This window comes from Pyrgilauda ruficollis, unplaced genomic scaffold, assembly GCF_017590135.1.
Source record: "Pyrgilauda ruficollis isolate IOZ18807 unplaced genomic scaffold, ASM1759013v1 scaffold16, whole genome shotgun sequence".
NCBI lineage: Eukaryota > Metazoa > Chordata > Aves > Passeriformes > Passeridae > Pyrgilauda > Pyrgilauda ruficollis.
The window spans coordinates 13,257,924-13,278,633 of NW_024514764.1; the positions used below are offsets into that span (position 1 = coordinate 13,257,924).

The 20,710-nt window shown below is 51.9% G+C and overlaps 1 protein-coding gene across 2 annotated transcripts in view; it reads left to right on the top strand.

The window, feature by feature from the left end:
* RAB11FIP3 (RAB11 family interacting protein 3) overlaps positions 1-20,710 on the top strand; it is a 77,278-nt gene that overhangs the window by 44,345 nt on the left and 12,223 nt on the right. The window contains exons 4-7 of one of the 2 annotated variants that reach the window (XM_041462135.1): positions 6,493-6,680; positions 11,396-11,569; positions 15,791-15,925; positions 18,920-18,955. In XM_041462135.1, coding sequence (XP_041318069.1) covers positions 6,493-6,680; positions 11,396-11,569; positions 15,791-15,925; positions 18,920-18,955 — 533 coding nt within the window. The remainder of the gene's footprint in view (positions 1-6,492; positions 6,681-11,395; positions 11,570-15,790; positions 15,926-18,919; positions 18,956-20,710) is intronic. The other variant, XM_041462136.1, reaches the window with a different exon arrangement.

The following is a 20,710-nucleotide window of genomic DNA, read 5'->3' on the forward strand; positions in this document are numbered from 1 at the left end:
AACCCCTCTCCAGGGGCTGGCTGCTGGAATTGGTGATCATTTTGTCCTGAACAGCAGGTGGGCTTGAAATCTTGCAGGTGGCTGAAACTTCAGGGTTGTGGAATGTGACAGATGCAGTTCAGTGCCTGTTCACCTGTCCTTGGGAAGCACATGGAGCCCTGAGCAATGTCCCCATTGTCCCCAAAGCCTTTCTGCAGTGAGAGATGAAGGGCCATGAGTCCTGTGGGCAGCAAATGAACAGTCCCATATTATCCTTGTATTCATAGAATCCTGGAATTGTTTGGGTTGGAAAGAACCTTAAAGCCTATCCAGTGCCACCCGTGCCATGGCATGGACACCTTCCACCATCCCAGGCTGCTCCCAAATCAGTCCAGGGTGATAATTTGATATCTTAAAGCCTGAAAATGACAAGAAAATTAATTTATTGTGTAGACTCTGAACTGTGTAGAGGGAAGGGTGGAAGTGTAAATGGGACAGGGATGTCACTGAGGGCAGGACCCAGGGGCAGGGCTACTGTGAGAAATTTCTCTGCTGGTCAGAAAAGATCCGAGTAGAAGTGTTTGCCCTGTAGGAAATAGGCTGGAAGGAGCTTGGAAAACAAAGTTCTTGAAGCCTTATCTTGAACCACAAGCAGAGTGTGTGAGATTGGGAACGTGGGAACTGTGCTGTGGGACACAGGAGGGCTGGAGGTGAGGGGGCAGCAGTGCAAGCAGAGGTGTCTCAGCAAGAGTTGGAGAAGTGAAAAGGGCAGGCATTGGGGTTTCCTAATTCCTTTCAGTTTCTGATTTTGGGCTCTCGGGAGAGTTCAGATGTTCTCTGAGGTCCTGAGGCAGAGCAGAGGAGCACAGGGGCTGTGACCTGCTGTGTGGAGGAGCAGGTCCAGGCAGAGCTCGGGTTAAAGCGTAACTCCTTCCTGCCGTGCTCGGAGCAGGAATCTGGGCTGGCCTGGGCTGGGCTCAGGAGGTCAGCTCCTATCGGGGTAGGGACACTGCGGGCAGCGCTGCGGGGCAGTGCCCTCTGCTCCCAGCTCGGCGCCTCAGGAGGGATGTGGCACAGCACAGCGAGAAAAACCCAGAGAAAAGGGGAGGACCTGCTTTGGGAAGGTAATGGAAGGAAATCTCTGTGTTTGTGCTGGGTACGCAGTGCTGAGGAAGCTTGATGTACGTGTGGTTTCTGCGGAGAGGAAATAGAAAACCTGAGGAAATCCTCAGAACTTGTGGGTGTGAGCGGTGCCGAGGCCTCCGTGTGCCATGGAGAGGGGAAAATCCCATGGATCAGCTCTCCCTCAGGGCTGGGCTCCTCTTTGCAGGGACAGCTCGGCTCAGAGCTCGGGCAGGCTGGCATTGGGTTTATAACCTTCTTTGGGGCCAGCATTGTCACTGCCTGCCAGAGACCACCCTCTGAGTCACCGCAAGTGCTTCTGACCTGCCCCTGGTGAGCAATCCAAGCTTTATACATCCCTCTGTTCGTGGCTATAAGGAAGGAATTTGTCACTTAACGCTTAATTATTCACCAGAAACACTGGGAAGGCCGAGATAAACCTCGACAGGTCCCTTTCAGATTCAGCCTTTTTCTTTGGGGATGGATTCCTGGGAAGCGTGAGCACCTGGAGCGGGGCTGGCCGAGCGGGGCTCCCAAAACGAGCTTTTATTTTGGAATCCAGGGGAGCGGGAGGAGGCTGCGCTCACCGGCAGGGAAGTGTGCCGGAGCTCCTGCTCCTTATCGGCAGCTCGGGAACAAAAGGCGCTCTATTGGGACTCCAGCTCGCTCCTTAAGCCTCCCGGCTCCCCTGGACTTTGGCTCCCTCCTGCCCCGCAGAAGCAGCTCCCGGAGCTGGCTCTGGCTCTGGACAGGATGTCTCCACAGGTGGGTTTTTGCGAGCTGACACAAAGTGAGGAGGGGTTGGATTTCCAGAGGGACCGGGCTCAGCCCCAGAGGTGCTGGGAAGGGACAGGTTAGGAATGCACCTGACTTGTTACATGGGCAGATCCACCTGACTTTTTACATAGGAATGGTTTAGATTAAAAGAGGAGAGATTTAGATGGCATATTGGGCAGGAATTGTTCCCTGGCAGGGTGGGCAGGCCCTGGCACAGGGTGCCCAGAGCAGCTGTGGCTGCCCCTGGATCCCTGGAAGTGCCCAAGGCCAGGCTGGACGGGGCTTGGAGTAGCCTGGGCTAGTGGGAAGTGTCCCTGCCATGGCAGACGTGGGACTGGGCAGAACTTTAATGTCCCTTCTAACCCAAACCATTCCACAATTCTGTGACTCCGTGGGCTGTGGTGTAACTTCACACTCCTCTCTGCCAGGGTCTCCCTGGGGAGCTGGACCAGCAGGGACAGTGCCTGCTGGTTTTTGGGGTGCTGGGGACAGCCTGCCAGCTGTGGTGTTTTGTGAGTCGTTTTGGGATTTGTTTTTGTGCTGGGTGAGTTTTCAATTTGCTCCAACAGATGCAGCACATTTCTCTTGCCCAGCCTTGATGGAGTGTAACAATCCCAACTCCAGGGGCTGAGCTGTGCAAGTTGCCTCCACCCAGGACTGAGCAGAGGCTCCCTGGCTTCCCTGAAAAGCTGGCACTGCCTGGCTGTGTGGGAGAGGGCAATATTGGGACCCAGGGGTGGCAGTCCCCAAAGTGGCATTCCGGAGGCTGAGCTGCCCTGGGGTGTTCCAGGGCTTTGGGGCCAGCTCCATTAATGTGGGACTATGAGCACAACTGTGTCCCTTCTCCCTGGCTCCCAGCCTGGCACTGTCACCACTGTCAGGGCCACAGGGTGTCCTTGGAGGGAGATTTTTGTAGCTGATCTATCTCCTCTGCATCCTGAGCAGCCAGGGCTGAGTTCTTCAGAAACAGGCTCACACTGCTGGCAAAACAGAGTTGTTTTTCCTTTTCCTTGTCACTCACCTCCCCCCCAACCTTCCGAGTGCTTGTGTTCAAGGACAGCAGAGCTTTGGGATGCCAGGACAGCTCCAGGAACAGCCCTGCCTGGAAGGAACCTCCCTGGAAGCCAGACTTTGCCCTCCTTTCCAAGGCAACGCCTTGGCAGAGCTTGTGCTGAACCTTCTGTCCCTGCCTGGACCTTGCAGGTGATTCCCAAGAGTCTCTCTCCTCACACTGCAGCAGCTTCTTTTAAAATCCATATGGTTTTACAGCACTCTACAACTTGTAATTAAGTAATCTTTACTCCCAGATGTCATCAGATGCCTGGGATGGATGAGCTGCTGCTGGAGAAAGCTCCTAAAGGCAGCTCACCTGTCTCATCGGGGCACGTTACATCATTCCAGTACTGATTTCACCATTTATTTCCTTTTAGAGTCAGGAGTGCTCACCTGGGCTCACAAATCCCTGGAGTTTCCCTGAGCAGGCAGAGATGCCTCTGGGTGGCCCATGTCCTGTCAGCCAGGTGTGGCTCTGGGGAAATACCTGCTGGAGGAGCTGGATTTGGGATTGGGAGCCTCCACCAAACCCTGATCCTGTTCCAGCTCAGAACTCTGCGTGTGCCTGAGTCCCAGTTTTAATGTCTGAGGTTTGCCTGAAGCACCTAGGGTGTGTTTTATTTGATAAAAAATCAAAATGCACTGATATTGCTGACACCAGCCCCACTCTGAACATGGCGCTGATGTTCCTGGCAAGTCCCCTGGGGTGGGTGTAGCCCAGCCTGGCTGTCCTGAGCCCATGGATGTTTTTAAAGTGTGTATTTGACTTTCTTTAAGCTGGAAAAAATGTTTACTTTCTGCTCACAGGAAGGCAAAGCTGGCTGAAGGAGATCTGTGGCAGGGGTTTTTGAAGGGTCAGTGCACAAACCAGCTACTCATGAGGCCATAAATAAGAACTTTCTGTACCCACACACTTGCCCAGGGACAGAGATTCAGCTGTGTCAGGCATTTGGCAATACCTGAACCCTTTGGTTTGCCTATCTCCTCCTGGCATCTCTTCTTGAGGTTTAGTTACTGATTCTGTGGTGAAATGTGCAGCAAAGTTCTCCACGCTCGTGCTCAGGGGAAGGACTTTGTTTACAGTTTCAGCTGCTTCTTAACTCATTGTCAACACAGGTTTAATTTTAATAGGGCTCTCTTGCTTTTGCAACCTCATCTAGGCTGGTATCACAAAGGAAAAATTCAATTTTTAGGTAATAAATTGATGCATATCTTTGGTGTGGCTGAAGGACAATGGTTGATGTGCTGTGCTGGTGACTTCTTCTACTCCAAAATGTTGCTCCCAAATCCAGCCTGTCCATGTGTGTATTTCCCACCAATAAGGTGTTTTGGAACAATTTGATAGAGAAATCATAGAATCATGGAATGGTTTGGGTTGGAAGGGACCTTGAAGGTCCTCTTGTTCCAACATCTGACAAAGGGCACTGTTCAGCTCCTGGTTGGTGCATGTTGAGAGGGTCAGCAGTAACCACAGCAGGGTTTCTAATCAAATTACTTGTGAATTGGAGTGTTTGGAGGATTTTTGGCTTCTTTCAATAGTTGTCTTTACTCTGTGCTTATTATAATACTTCAATTTGCTCATTATAATACTTCAACCTATGCTTAAATTTAAGCTTTTCCAGCTTAAAGAGAAGGAGAGGGGTGGAGTTGGTATTTAAAAAGCAGTCTTTATTTTGTAGTGTGCAAGCAAAATTCTTTCCACTTTGGCATGAAATCTTTCTCAAACAGGCAGAAGGGAGGGGAATGTGCAGCTGGGGGTGGCTGCTGTCACCTCTTGGGCTCTCTCTGTCAGTGACCAAGCCAAGGCAGGTCAAGCCTCTGCTTCCCCTTGTCCCTCCAGCTGGAGCATTAATGGTGTTTCTAGAAAGTGCAGCATAAATCCAGTAAAACACTTAAACAAGTCTCAGCTTTAGGTGTGTAAGTGATTTTGGTGGATTTATGCTTTTTTAAGTGGGTGGGGGCTTTAGAGACTTTTGTTTCTCTCTGCAAGACAGGCACAGGCTCTGCCCTGGTGGAGTTCACTGGAGCAGCCCCTTACTTCAGATTCCAGCTCTGGGCAGGTTTGTGTCGTGTTTAACTTCAGGGAGGTGTCCTGGAGGTGCTGGTGTCCACAAGCCAGGTGGAAGCTGAGCCAGGCTTCCAAGAGGAGCTCCTGGCTGTGTCCATCCTGGTGAGTGTGGTGGGCACAGGGGCTGGGAGAGCAAAGCAGGGCTGGACTGATCACTTGGCTGCTCCCGGTGGCCACATGGAGTGGGAATTGCTGTTATCAGCTCTCTCCATCCCTTCAGGGTTTTCTATCCCTTTTTACCCCTGGAAGTGTCCAAGGCCGGGCTGGGTGGGGCTTGGAGCAGCCTGGGGTAGTGGAATAGACAGGGAGTGGAATGAGATGGGCTTTAAAGTCCCTTCCAACCCAAACCACTCCATGATTGTATGAATACAATGGTTTGAGAAATGTGATTTTCTCCAAAATCCTTGGAAAAAGCCCTGAAAGCTGTTCTGTGTGCCCTGGCAGGGGAAAAGGGTTTTGCTTCAGTCATGCCTGCATTCAAACTGCTGCTGTTTTGTTCTGCTGCTGTGCTGGAGGGGCAGCTGAGCACGTGGGATCCCGCCAGGTGAACTTCAGGAGGAGCAGATGGCTTTCCATGGGCAGCTCTTCACCTGGAGGCCTGGCAGGAGGGCCCCTCTGCCCAGCCCCTCTGGTGACAGGAGATCAGATGGAGCTCAGCACCAGCACTGGCAATCCCAAAATTCCTTGATTTGCTCCGAGGCGTGCTGGGGAAGTCCCCAAATCTTAGGAGAGGGGCTGGCTTTTGGGGCGTTCTGCTGCTGCTCCCATGGTTCTCCAGAGATCAGGATCAGAAGGGATTGTCCCTCCTCTGTGTGGGAGCAAACAGGCAGGACTGAAGCTGAACCTGCCTGGAGTGCGGAACTGGAAAACACAGTTCTCCTTGCTCTATCACAGTCTCTTAAAACACAAACCCTGCTGCTTTCCCAGAGCCTGCTCAGTGATAGATTTGAGATGCTGGTCCAGATGAAGTGTGGGGATTTGAGTCCCTGCAAATCAGAAGCTGTAATGAAGATTTAGAAACAGTTTATTTGCTGTTGAGGGATGGAAAGTTTTACCAGACAGGACAAAAAAAAGGTGCTCCAAGGGCTAATTGGGAGTTTTGAATGGTGATATTTGTAGGGAATTCAGATTAATAATAACATGTCCTCTTGGAATGGGGTGGGAGAAAGCAGCAGTGATGGGAACTGCTGAGTCAGCAGTGGGTAATCCCTTCTGCCCTGACCAAATCCATCCTGGCTCACAACAAAACCTCCCTCCAGCTCTTATTTAGTCCTATTTCTCTGATCTGCTTCCCAGGCCCTGCAAAGGCTGAGGTGCACCCCGTGGTGCCCACAGAGCAGCACCTGGGCCTGGGATGATTCCAGAGGTTGGATTCCTGTGCTCAGAAATGCAACACAGCCAAAATTCCCTCATCCATTTTGTCCTGCTCTGCCACAAACCCACGTAGCTGTAGGATCTTACAGCTTTGCTTCTTGTGCATTTGTTTTAACCAGGCAAATGAGGTGACTGACAGTGCCTACATGGGCTCGGAGAGCACCTACAGCGAGTGCGAGACCTTCACGGATGAGGACACCAGCACCCTGGTCCAGCACGAGATGCACGACGAGGTGGAGACCGACAGCGCCATCGACTCCACCGTGCACTCGGAATTCACGGATCCCATCGAGGAGCCGGAGCATGGGTGAGGAGAAACCCCCACACAGGGCCTGGCTTTCACACCGAGTTTGTCTTGCTGGAACTTAGGTTGTTCTTTTGATGCCTTGTAAAGGCTGACCTAGAATAGAGACTGGACAGAGCTAAAGAATAAAGTAGGGATTTATAAGGAAGCCTCAATGGATCCACCTTGGGCAGCACAAGAGCCCAGCCAGGGCTACACCCAAGATGAACCAAAATGGTCACAAAATGCACAACCGCTCACGGGGTCTCTCACTTTGATAAGTTTTGGTCCTTTTGCGTATTGGAGTTAATTGTCCAATTACAGCTTTAGCCCATGAGGTCCCATCCTCCTTGTTTTTCTCTCTTCAGTCAGTTGTTTATGCTCTTGGACGTGAAATTTGGATCATTTGTCCTTGGTCCCCAGCTAGAGAAGGAATTGTTCAGTCTTCCTACTCTGTGAAGAGAGCTTACTATCCCCTAATATGAAGTCCAGACCCACACACTAAAGCAGCACAGAATCTGAAAAATATAAAAGCTAAAACCTGAGGCATCATTTTGTGTTTGTAACAACGTGCAAGACCAAAATAGCTCTTCTGGAAGAATAACAAGAATAATTAGGCTGGTTTGTGTAGGCTGGTTTGGAGCCCGGCCTGGCAATCTCTTTGAGTTAATCGTTGCTTGCCTTGGGAGATCTTCTGTACCCTCATTAGCATCTTTAACCTCTAAAATAACTTCTCAGGTGATCCAAACACCTGAAAGACTTGCAGTTTTTAATCTATCACTTAAGCCAGAAACACAACATATAATTTTCCAGTCAGGAGGGGAACTCGTTCTATTTTTGTTTTCCCTAAAAACATGCGTGTGCCCTTTGATGTGCAACCACCTCCTGTAATAACTGGTTTGAAACCTCTGCCTGGAGCACAGAAATGTGAGCCAAGATCTCCTTCCCTGGGTTTGAACTGCTGCTGGCAAAACTGCTCCTGGGCCCACCCCATTTTTGGAGGAAAAGTGGGGTTTGGGGTGAAACTGGGATGCTGGCAGGCAGGAAGGCAGGGAAGAAGTCCTTTAGGATCAGAATCACAGAATGGTTTGGATTGAAAGGGACCTTAAAGCTTATCCCATTCCACCCTCTGCCATGGGCAGGGACACCTTAAACTAGACCAGGTTTCTCCAAGCCCCATCCTGGACACATCCAGGATTGGGGCAGCCACAGCTTCCCTGGAAAATCTGTGCCAGTGCCAGGTTAGTGCCCCAAGAACACCAATCTACACCAAAACCTCTGGAATCATCTTTGCTTAAGGTCTGTAACAACAGGATGAGGTTTGTCCCGAAACACAAGGCCCAGGGTTGGTGCTCCAGGGAGTGCTTACAGCTCCCACTGCTTTTTGGGAGCTCCAAGCTTCCCTCCCACCCCAAAATCCCATCTGGGGATGTCAGAGAGGCAGCAAGCAGGGCTGGGCCTGGGGCTGAAAGGGTGCTGTGGATTAGAGCAGAAATGGGATTATCCAGCTGGGCTCTTCTCACCAAAGAGGGCTCAGTGACAGTTAAATTGGGAGATAATCAGCTGTGAGCTCCCTGCCAGCAGCACAGGGTCCTTGCAGGGTCATGGCAGCCTGTGTGCGCTCCCGCCCGCTGGGGAAGGCAGCCTGCCTCGGATTCACCTGCCTGTAGGTACAGAACTGCCTGGGGAAACGGGGTTTGGGAGATCAGCTTGTTCCCCATGCTTGCCAAGTGTGGGGTCAGCAGGACAGGAAGGATGGGATTGTTGGAGAGAGTCCAGAGGAGGCCACGGGGATGCTCCAGGGACTGGAGCCCCTCTGCTCTGGAGTCAGGCTGGGAGAGCTCACCGGGAGAAGAGAAGGCTCTAGGGACACCTCAGAGCCCCTTGCAGGGCCTAAAGGGGCTCCAGGAGAGCTGGAGAGGGACTGGGAACAAGGGATGGAGGGACAGGACACAGGGAATGGCTTCCCACTGCCAGAGGGCAGGGATGGATGGGATACTGGGAAGGAATTGTTCCCTGTGAGGGTGGGCAGGCCCTGGCACAGGGTGCCCAGAGCAGCTGTGGCTGCCCCTGGATCCCTGGCAGTGCCCAAGGCCAGGCTGGGAAGGGCTTGGAGCAGCCTGGGACAGTGGAAGGTGTCCCTGCCATGGCAGGGGGTGGCACTGGATGGGCTTTAAGGCCCTTTCAACCCAAACCATTCTGTGATTCCCTGCTACCCCAGCTGTGGGCTTGGGAAGGTCAGATAGCCTTTGGTGCTCTGTCCAAGACAGTGGGGTCTGTTCCCAGATTGTTAAATGTGTGTGAATTCCAGGCAGCCAGAAACTTAGTTTAATGTATAGATTTGGAAGATTTGAAATGGGAGCCTGTGGGAGTGCTGAGGGCTGGTTTTGGTACCATCATACCCCACACAGGAGGAGACCTCTGGTGCCCAGGGACAGCCAGGGAGTACGGTCCCCCCCAGTGCAGCTGCTGGGCTGAATCAGAGCTTCAGCATCACTTCTCAGGAGCTCTCAGAGCTCAACATACCTGAAATGGTGTGAGCTTAAAGCTTGTTTAGGCTGTGTGTAGTGAAGATTAGTTGGACTCTGGGTCTTGAAGCTGCCTGAGCCTTGAGATGGGAATAGGAAATATAATTTACTGCCCAGGTTGAGGGTTTCCAGATGCCTGATCAGATCTGCCTCTGTACAGCACTTATCAAACCACAACCCCAAATTTAGAGTTCTGGGCTTGGGTTTTGCTTCTGAATTAACAATTCCACCCCCTGGCTTCTATTCCTGGAGAGATTTCCACTGCTTTTGGTGATGGTCTGACTCACCACAGGGATGGATGGGTTCCAGTGGATCCCACTGTGGAATATTGGTGCTTCTCAAGGGCAGGAGGAGTATGTGCAGATGCCCACAAGCTGGGCTAGATTTATTTGTGGTTAAATAGAGATCTGGAGGGTTGACATGTTTTTATTAGCGGGATAAGGGCAAATCCTTCAGATGGAGCAGGTTTTTTGTCATAAATGGCTTATCTGTAATCTTTTTTTCTTTCTGATTTAGTCCAGCAATCTGCTCATACCCCATTTCCCTCTCCTAGCCAGTGCATGGAGATAAGGGCATAGCCAATACCAATTTCTGTAATAAAGCAATATTATTATGATTGTTAGCCTAGAATTTTGGAGAGCAGAGTGTTGTTTAACCCCCCAAAACACAGAGCTGTGGCTCACAGCCCTGTGGCCGCTTTCACAGCCCAGTTATTGCAAATCCCTCCTGCCTTTTCTCCAGTTTAATTTGAAAACTTCCATAGTCCTGTGCAGGAAAGGGGGCTTGGCTTGTTGGGGGGACCCTGGCACAGGGTGCCCAGAGCAGCTGTGGCTGCCCCTGGATCCCTGGCAGTGTCCAAGGCCAGGCTGGGCAGGGCTTGGAGCAGCCTGGGACAGTGGAAGGTGTCCCTGCCATGGCAGGGGCTGGAATGGGATGATCTTGAAGGTCCTTCCAGGATTCCAGGATTCTGTAGCTCCATGCAAGGGAAAGGCTCTTCCAGGGACAGTGACTCTGTGCTGAGCTGTGTGCCCCCTGGAGCAAGGGACATCCCAGCAGCTGTGCTGGGTGTGTTCAGGGTTTGCACCAAGCCTTAACTGCCTTAACCGAGCCTTAATGCTGCAGCCTTCTGACTCTGGTGTTAAAAACACATGGAGCAGTATTCCCCACTCCAGGACTGTCACACACAGTGTTTTCCCAGCAGGAGCAGGGGAAGGGCTCCTTTGTCTTGCTGGGGGTTTGTCCCAGCTGCCTGAATCCTCCCCTCCCCAGCACCAGTCCCCCGGGGTTACGGGGTTAAAGCCTTGAGAGGATTAGGCAGCAACAAGCAAGTGTGAGCCTGGCACGGGCTGCTGTGGAACTCACAGCATTTCAGATGGAGCTGGGACATGCCCAGCTCTTTCTCTGCCATGCCAATCACAGAAATTGGTATTTTAGTCTAACAAGGGCTTGTCACCGACCCTGGGCACTGTCCTGCAAGTCTGAGTGTCCCCAAATCCTGTGTTGCAGCTGCCAGTGGAAAAACTTGGTTTACTGCGGAAAAAAATCACCATAAACTTCCCAGTGGTGCCTGGGTTTTTTCTGTCCTGTCCTACTCTGCCAAAATGGGACACATCACTCACTTGGTGGGGTGGGACACCAGGAAGCCACCAAAGCTGCTCCATCCCTGCTTTCCAGAGATGGACAGGAAAAGAAAATGTAACAAAGGGTTCATGAGTTAAGGACAGGGAGAAATCACTCATCAAATACCATCATGGGCAAAACAGACTTGAATTGGGGATATTAATTGAATTTATTACTGACAAAATCAGAGCAGGATAATGAGAAGTAAAATCAGACCTTAAAAAATCATTTACCCCCCATCATCCCTCCTTCCCAGTTCCCCCTCCTTCCCCACAGTGGCACAGGGAGATGGGAGTGGGGGTTTTCCCTCTCAAATCTGTTATCCCAGAGGTGCCACCGCCATTCCTGGTGGGCCCAACCTCAGCCAGCAGCAGGTTCATCTTGGAGCCGCCAGGGATGGGCTCTGCTGGACATGGGGAAAGCTTCCAGGGATGGGCTCTGCTGGACATGGGGGGAGCTTCCAGCAGCTTGTCACAGAATCCACCACTACCCTATCAAGTCCGAACCCCACAGTCCAGAAGGAGGATGTCCTGGATGCAATGGAAAGGCTGCTGTGACCCCTCTCTGACCCCTGCCTGTCTGTTCCCACAGATCCCATCCCCACGAGCTGGCCCTGGGCTCCGAGCTCAGCCACTCCATCGTCACCGTCATCAGCGGGGAGGAGCACTTCGAGGATTACGGGGAGGGCAACGAGGCCGACCTGTTCCCAGACCCTTTGTGTAATGGGGAAAGCAGCTTTGGCAGCTCCTCCTTCCTCTCTCCCAGGTAATGCCCAGCCCTGGTGCTGCTTCACTCTGCTCTGTGGGACAGGGGTTTCCTTGGGATTTGCCATCCAGGGGGCCTCGCAGACTCTGGATCCAATGGGATAATGGGCTTGGAAGTGGAGGAGGAATCCCTCCCTCAGTGGTTCCTTTTCCTGGTCAGTGCCCATCCTGTAACATGCAGCAGGAGGTGGAAGAGCTGTCTGCATTTCCAGTGTCACATTCCCACTCCTGTTAGGGATGTGGCTCCTCACTGAACCTTCCAGGAGAGAAAACCACCTGCAGCTTCACCCCTGATCCTGCAGGATGACTCTAATGGTTTTTTTCTCTTTTATTTTTTTGGGCTTTGGTGCAATGTTTGGTTGGATTTGCATGAGCTGCAGCAGCATTCCTTCTCTAGGGATATGTAGAGCAGGAAGCAGGCTGTAGCATTTCCTCTTTGCTTAAGGATCTGAAACCAGAAAAAAGTCAATTTTCCAGCCCAAGCAGGGTGGGCTGAGAAGCTGGTATGGTGGTACACACACCATCGATACTTGCTTTCTAAAGAAAATCAGTAAAAGCTGGAATGTCATCAGTGCTGCAGCCCACAAAGTGTCTGGGAAGACAGGTAACACTGGGAATGTGTTCCTCCATTGGAAGCACATCTCTGCACAGGGCAGGAATGTTCCCTGCCAGCCACTGCTAAAGACAAAAATACACTTCTTTCTCTTTGGAATTACACATTTGTGCCTTTCTGTAGCCATGTAAACTTGTCGAAACTTCTTTTTTTTTCCTGTCTTCCTGTTTTGTCCCAGCTTCCCAAACCCTTTCACGGATTTGGGGCATTCTGGTTGCACAGGGCTGGTAGGGAAGAGCACGTCAGGACTCATGTATTTTTGGCTGGTGCAGCAGCAATGTTGGAGATGTTAATGGCAAATAGGAGAGTTGCTGTAAAGAATTCCCAATGTTTTCCTTTAGGAAAGCAGTGCTCCAGCACTGGGATACCCTGCAGAGTCTCTGATCCATGCTTGTCCTTGGCTTGCTCCATGCAGGAATGTAGGGCTGGCAGTGCTGGTGCTGTGGCACAGGAAGAACTCTGATTAAAACCCATCTTTGGTGTTCGTTTTTCCTTGAGGATGAGCTGCCAGCCTCATCCAGAGGGCTCCTGGCAAGAAAATACTCAGCTAAAGGAGCTTTTCAATCTCTTGAACGTTTTCTTTAACATCAGGCCAGAGCTCCCAGTTTGCCCACGCTCCCAGTGTTCCAATCTTGCTCTGCCAGGGCACCATCTCTCCTCTGCTCTGTCTCTGGATCTGATCCACACCTTATTCCATCTTCCCTCTGCTGGGAGGGGCTCACTGGGCACGTGGCCACACAGGTTTGTGGTGGTTTGTGCTGGAAACTCTCTGCTGGGGCTTGCTGGGGAGGGAGGCTGGAGATAAACCCTGCAAATCCTCTGGAGTCAGGAATGTGGGGCTGTTGGAGCCGAAGGATTTCCTCATGCCTCTCAGGTCTAGCCTCCCATTGGATTATTGCTCTGTGTGTGAAGTCCTGCCCTAAACATTCCCTGAGCCTGTGCAGCTCTTCTGACTTTGGATAGGAAGGGGCAGGACACAGGGAATGACTTCCCAATGCCAGAGGGCAGGGATGGATGGGATATTGGGAAGGGATTGTTCCCTGGCAGGGTGGGCAGGCCCTGGCACAGGGTGCCCAGAGCAGCTGTGGCTGCCCCTGGATCCCTGGCAGTGTCCAAGGCCAGGCTGGATGGGGCTTGGAGCAGCCTGGGACAGTGGAAGGTGTCCCTGCCATGGCAGGGGATGGGGTAGGATGAGCTTGAAGGTCCTTTCCCACCCAAATCATTCCATGCCTGAGCAGCTCCAGTGTGTTTAAACACACCTGAGGGGACACAGGCTGTCCCTGGTTCAGACTGAATGGGTTTTTTGGCTGTATTTTGAATACAAAAACAGCATGCCTTGTAAAGGGCCACATCATCACAGACCCTTTCCATGCTACAGGAGTCTCTAAATGGGAATAATTTCTAGAAGTTCTCCTGCCACAACTCCAGAAGATGAACACAAACCCCAAGAGCCTCCAGGGAACACTGTGGGGTGCAGTGCTTCCCTGCCCAGTCCTTTTATGTTTATTTATAATCTCTCCTCTTGAGTCTTCCCTTGCATATCCATCCAGTAGGAAAAGCCTCTTTGCAGGTCTCAGTGGGAAATAAAGGGAAAAGCTCCTTATGCCCATCCCAGCCACCAGAAAGCACCGAGGACCTGGGGAAGACAAATGTTGCTCCAGGAGATGGAGGGAGGCACAGGGAGGCTCTGTATTGTAGAGCCACAGAATCTGCTGAGCTGAAGGGGACCCATCAGCATCCTGGAGTGGGTGGGGACAGCCCAGGGCTGAGCTCTCACCCACTCCAGAGGCAGGGAGCCAGGGCAGCCGGAGGCCAGGAGGATCTGCACACACCCCAGGAGCTGCCAGGCTGGCCTGGGGCTTCTCCTCCACACTTCTCTTCTCATGTTGATTAATGCTGGTTAAATTTGGGTTCCCACCTGGCCCAGGCTGCACCACCTGGGAAGGGAATGCACCCAAGAGCACCCAGAAAAGGGACATCCCTTCCCCCAGGTGCCACACAGCTGCTGTCACCTCTTCCCTGCACAAACCCTGAGCCACCGACCTGTCTGCTGTTGGAAGAAGGTTGTCCTGGGGCCAAACCTGCCCTGAGGGGCAGGGGGAATGGCTTTCAATTTAATTTTATTTTTTTTTCATGAATGGGAAGAGATGGTAATTTGGTGTTTGCTGGTGTCCAGCCTGTCTGAGGGGGCTGGGAAATACTGTACAGACAGCACAGACTCCAGGCCTGACCCTGGGCTGGGGGCTGAGCCAGGGCACCCTTGGGATGCCCTGGGCCAGGAGTTTCTGGTGTGTTTGTGTATCCCAGGATTCACTGCCCCTTCCTGATGCCTGTTGGGTTTATCTTGCTTGTGTTTGCTCACACCTTTACCTGTCTCTCTTATGGAACTGCTTGGGTTTTTCACTGTTTAACCTTTCTTTGATTCACGTCCGTGGCTTCCAGAAGCACATTGTCCTACAGGAAGGATTTGTGGAGTCTGGCCCCAAATGAACACAAACCATTTACTGTTGAGAATCCCCTCTGTCCTGCCTAAATCATGAGGAAGTGTATCCCAGCTTCCCAAGCTGTGAAAGTTCTACAGACCCCCATGGCCCTTCCCAAATGGCATTCCCTGCAGGAACACAGCACTGCTGCTTGGCTTCTCTGGGCTGTGCTTTGGAGAAGTGAGGTGTTAAACTGCACCTGTCCATTTCATCTTGGCTTAAAAGCTGTTTGCAGTGAAAATCTGACTCTGTGAATGACTAAAGCAGGTCTGCAGCAGCACAGCTGCTCTGCTTTTAAAGCATCCCATTGAAAAGTGGGACACGGACCAAAGGATCATAGAATCCCACAATATCCTGAGTGGGAATAGACCCACCAGGATCATCCAGCCCAGCTCCTGGCCCTGCACAGACACCCCAACAATCCCACCCTGTGCCTGAGCATTGTCCAAGCACTCCTGGAGCTTTGGCAGCCTTGGGGCCATGCCCATTCCCTGGGGAGCCTGGGCAAGTGCCCAGCACCCTCTGAGGAAGGAACCTTTTCCTAAGATCCAGCCTAAACCCCGCTTAGATTCAGCCCTGGCTCACGGCACCCAGTCCTGCAGTATGCAAGTTCATTCTGCACTTACTGAGGCAAACCAGGAGCCTCCTGAGACAGATTGCCTGGAAAAGCCTTGTTGGAAAATAAACTTTGCAGTGGTGTAGGTTTGTGGGAAGCACTTACCTCACCTGCCCTGGGCTCTTGGGGATTGAGATTGGCTCAGGGGTTTGGAAATGTGGGCCAAGCTCAGCTGCTGGGAGTCTCTGGGAGGAGAGTGATGGAAGTGTTGCTAATTATCAACTATATAAATTCTATTGAGCAATTACAAATTATCAATTAGCTACATATTGTTATACACTATTCTAAATTAGAAATTATCCATATATTATTATAAGCAACCCCACGTTGGCTTTAATTTGGCTTTGAAAACCATGGTGGGAGGCAACCCAACCTGCCCTGAAATTTTAATTCAAATTTCCTACCTCCCACCAAAAATTCCCCTACCTTGAGGTACCCTCAGCTTGTGGAAGCCACGGCTGCAGCTCTCCCTGTGCCTTCTGTGCTGACATGACCTTGTGATCTCTCTAGCACCAATCCGCTCGCTGCGAAACTGCACAGCATTCTCGCAGATGAAGCTTTTGAGTTTTACTGTAGCCAGTGCCACAAACAAATCAACCGCCTCGAGGATCTTTCTGCTCGCCTGAATGATCTTGAAATGAATAGGTAACCGGGTGTGCATGGCCATCCCAGCTGGGAAGGATGTTCTGGCTGGGAAGGCTCTCCTTGTCTGGCACAGCTTTTCCCTCCCTGGTGCTGGTGGATAACAGGAGGAAGAAAGGGATGAGTTTCACCCAGCCACGGGAGCCTCTGCAGGTGCTCGAGGTGGTGGGGAGCTCGTGGAGGGTGAGCAGGAGGTGCCTTTAATGCAGGCAGGGGGCTGGCAGACAAGGAGAGCATTCCCTGCCCTTTGCATGCCTGTGCATGGTGGGTTCCATGGGAGCAGCGAGCTGGCCGTGTACAGTATTTCTGTCACCAAGGAAAGACTGGGAGTGGTGTGCCGGGGCAGCCTGGAAGGGCAGGGACAGCCCATCCTCCTGCTGCAGGAACAAGCTGAAGGCATCAGCCCCCTCCACAAGGCTCGGGAGCAGTAAAATCTTGTCTCACCCAGCTTCACCCACAGCCTGCCCACCCCAGTGTCACCATGGGCTGGGGAGATGTGACAGACATCAGGAACATCAGGAGGTTTTGAATGGAGTTTTGGAGGTCTCCCAGGCAGCAGCTGGATGTGTTGTCTGACAAGTGGAGAGGGATTTCTGCCTGTTGATTTGTTCATTCAGAGCCCTTTGGGTGTAAGGATGGTGGCATTGGTGATAAATCTTTCTTCTCATGGCTGTTGTGGCTTTTCAGACCTGGGTTTTGGTCATGTTCGTGGTCTCTGTCTGTCCTTTGCATGGACAGTGTGATCTGGGAGCTCTCCTGGTCTATGGGAGGAGAACTGGAAAACAAATAGGAGCTTCAGTTTCATTCTTTTTAATGAAAAAAAGGTCTCTCCCTTTGTTTTTCTTGGCTAAATAGTTGTCTTTGCTATTGGAGGCCTTGAGGGTCAGTGATGGGTCTCAGGTTATGCAGGTATTGGGGAGAACACTGGTTTTCCCTGGAAGTCCCACTCCACTCCAAGTTTTCTCCACCACATCTACCTGCAAAGCTGAACACCTCAGAGCGTCCTGTGATGGGTGGGATTTCCTGTGGAGCTTCTCTGTCCACGTGGTCATGGTGGGAATTCCACAGGCTTTGATTTGCCCTGTGAGTAGGTGCAATTCCTTCATCTGTGTTTAGGGTTTCCCAAGTACAGATTTACTGGGAATATGTTCCAAGGGCCTTTGTGGAAGGGGCAGTGCCCCCTCTTTGTGTGGTGTGGATGGGAGGTGTCCTGTGCAGTGTGTGGGACATGCGGGACCTGCTGCTCCTCACCTGAGGCCCTTGGAGCAGGGGACAAATCCTGGAGCAGCAGGAACTGGACCAAAATCTGGGACAAGCCTGAAGACACCTTCTCCAGGGGATTCTGGCAGCTGGGATGAAGCCCAAAGCACCCCAGAACAGCCTCACTCCTAAGAACTGCAGGCACAGAGACAGTGTTTAACCTTGGAATAAACAGGGGAGCTTGCTCCCAGCATTGGGGTGCTGCTTCCTGACCCCACAGCATGGGAATGCAGGGAAGACTCCTCCAGCAGCTTGGCATGAAGTGGTTTGTGGCTCTGTTTTGTTCCAGTGCCCTTGCCGGTGTCTCAGCCTTTGGACACTGCAGGTGCCGTCGCTTCCCCAGGAGCTTTTTCCAGAGGAAAATATTTTCCCCCCAGTGCTGGGGCCATTCCTTACAATTCCTGGCAAACACCAGGGCCTGACCTCCTCCCCTTGGGCGCTGAGCAGCCTTGAAGCCCAGCCAGCAGCAGCTCTTGTGCTCCCTGGAAGTCTGGGATTTGAGGATGCACTTTGACCCCAGGGCTGGTCACCCTGACAACAGCCCCCAGTCAGGTTTTGGGGTTGCTTTACAAAGCAAATTGTCCTAAGCTATTTTTAATCCCTCCTTCGAAGAACTCATGTTGCAGCTCCAGGCAGGAGTGGACTTCCAGAGGATTTTATTTGTTATTTTTTCCTAAAACTGAGCTAAGCACCAGGGAATGCAGTTGCTGCTTCTTGGATTGGAGCTGCTCCCGCTGCCATTGCAGAGTGAGGATTTGGTGTGGCCCAGTGGCATCTTGTGACACCAGCATGGGTGGAAGATGAGGAGTGAGATCCAAGCCCTGTCCACTTCCCCAGCACCAGTCAGGACCAGAAGACTGGAAGGAGCATCTCAGCAAGGAGCTGGTTCTGGAAAAGGCTGGTTTTTCTCAGCAGGGAGAGCCTGCAGCCAGTCCCCTGCAGGTGGAACACGGTGACACAGCCCTTGGCTGCTCGTGCTGTGGTGACACTGATCCCTGACCGCTGTGGCATGGTGGCAGCTGGCTCAGACATGGATCCAAGAAGTGATCTCTGTCGGTTATCCGTGAGAAGGACAGAGAGTTCATCCCTCTGCCCAGCCACTGCAGCAGTGCCATTCTCAAAATCCAGACAGGGACACCACCAACAGCTCCTGAAGCCTCTGAGCCAGGAGCAGGCAGCACTTCCCTGGTGATCTAGAGCCCAGCAGTGGGATGGTGGCTGTGGAAGGGCAGAAGGATGGATTGATCCAGTGGGATCATGGCTGGATCATGTGGGATCATGAACATGTGGGATCATGGCAGAAGGATGGATGTGCCATTGATCCCCAGTCCGGGGGAGCTCTGGGGGTGGCAGGGGTGCCCTGGGGTGCACCTGGGGTGCCCTGGGGTGCAGGACATGTGGCTGTGTGCCATCAGCACGGGGCTGGAGCCCCCCCAGCCTCCCTGCTATTCTTAGCTCTTTCCTTGGGGATCAGTTTTCAGGCAGGGATCAGCAGGAGAGCAGAGCGTGGCAGGGGGCAGCGAGCTCTTCTCCAGCTTTATTCCATGTGCTTTGTTATTCCTTGTTGTTCAACACGGGAGTGGCCCCTCTCCTGCCCTTTCCAGGGGTTTGGGGGTGCATGCCAAGGGCTCCCTGCCAGAGCAGAGGATGTGCCCCGGAGTCCATGCAGTTTCCTGTTTCCCTGGCTCTCCACTGTCAGCTTTTCTAACTCTTTCCTGTTTTTTCTTCATTTTGCAGCCCCAATAAAAGACTTTCCAGCAAGAAGGTGGCAAGGTAAGCTCATACTCCTGTTGCTGTTTGCTTGATCTGTGCGAGCTGCCAGCTCCATGGAAGGAAAACTCAAAATAGGCTTGGAGAGTTGTATTTCTGGATATATTCCATAGTGCTGGGGAAAAGTGGGTTTAATTCTGGGATCTTTTTTCTGGAATGGGGGTTTCTCACTTGTGGCCACAGCTGGAGGCTGCTGGCAACCTGATTCCTTCCAGAAAAAATGAGGGGGCTTTTCCTCACGCTCTGTCCTGCCAGTGCCATAGCAGGGGGCACATGGAGGAGGGAAGGAGTCTCCAGAAGGACATATCCCTCTGGGATATGTCCCAGTCTGGGATCCCTCCCAGTATCACCATGTCTGTAAATTTCTGCAAGACCAGACCAGTCAGTACCCCCACCTGGAGGGATTCTCCAGCACCACAAAAATTCCAGCTGCCTCAGCTCTTGGTCCTGTTTTACTTCAGTCCATGTAACCCTCAGCATGTGGCTTTGTGGGAGCAGCTCCCCCTGCTCAGTCAGGGGCTCTGGGGCACCTGGGTGGGCTGCAGGTAACTCTGGTTGAATGGTTTGACCCTGGTTTAGCCCTGGTTTATGCCCAGGTTTAACGCTGTCTTCTGTCCTGCTTCTGTCCTGCACGACCACCTCGTATGATGTCAGTCACCTTTTCCATGTGGGCATTGTGACCCCTGACTGCACAGGGATATTGGATATATTAGATATATTTGGGCAGTTTGCTGTGGATCTCTGGAGCAGAGGGTCCTTCCCTCCCCTCTCAGTGTCACCTGGTGCTCACCTTTCCTCCTCTCCCAGCTCTCCCATCCTCTCTGGCTCATCCCATCTCCTGTGCCGTCATGATTTTAAGAATAAACTGACTCTTACCTCGCTGTTCTGCCTCTGCCACGCTCAGGAGGGAGATTTCCCTCTGCAATTGTTGGATTTCTCCTTGCTGGTTTCCCAGCAGGACAGGGACACTGTGGAGGAACAGGCAGCTCAGTTTGGAAATGTTCCTGTTCCTGATACTCACTCTGCTCCCTGTGCTGACCCAAGCAGCCTCCCTGCACCTCTTCCTCCCGCTGTGCTCTCACACCTTTCCCTTCTCCATTTTTCCTGTGCTCAGCAATCTCGCCTGGCACAGTTCCCCTCCTGGAAAGGAAGCAGATCCTTGATATTACATTTCCTACTTCCACTCATCTTACTTTCTAGAACTTTGTTAAAAACACTGGCAGGAAGGAGGGCTGAGGGGAGCAGCCTGTCCCCAGGTTTCCTGTTTTAGGACTCGTTTTTGTCCCGTGCCTGGCACAGATAATTTTGGGAGGATTTGAGTTAAACTTCTGGGAACGGAGATACCTTGTCTTATGGGGGACTGAGCCCTCCTGGCCCTTTGCTTTTCTGAGGCAGGGATCTGTGAGCTTGTGTAAATATTAGTTAATTCAAGAGCAGTCAGGTTTGGTTTGTGATAAGGAGGCAGATAACAGGGTTTTGCCGAGCCAGATCCTTAAGCTCAGCCCAAAGCAAATCCTTTGTTGCAGATACTGTAATTAGTGAATAATCCCAAAACATTTGCTTTTAGAAAATTGATTTTATTTTGGTAAGGGCTCTTTCCTCATTTTTCTTATCCGGGTTCTGCTTGTGCCAAGAAATCTCAACTGCTTAAGCCCTGTTGTGCTTGGCACAATTTAAATGACAAATGTGCCTGAGACTTTAAAATCTAAATATAAACTGAGGGTGAGGATGCAAAATCAGGCTGTGGTCTCTTGGTAA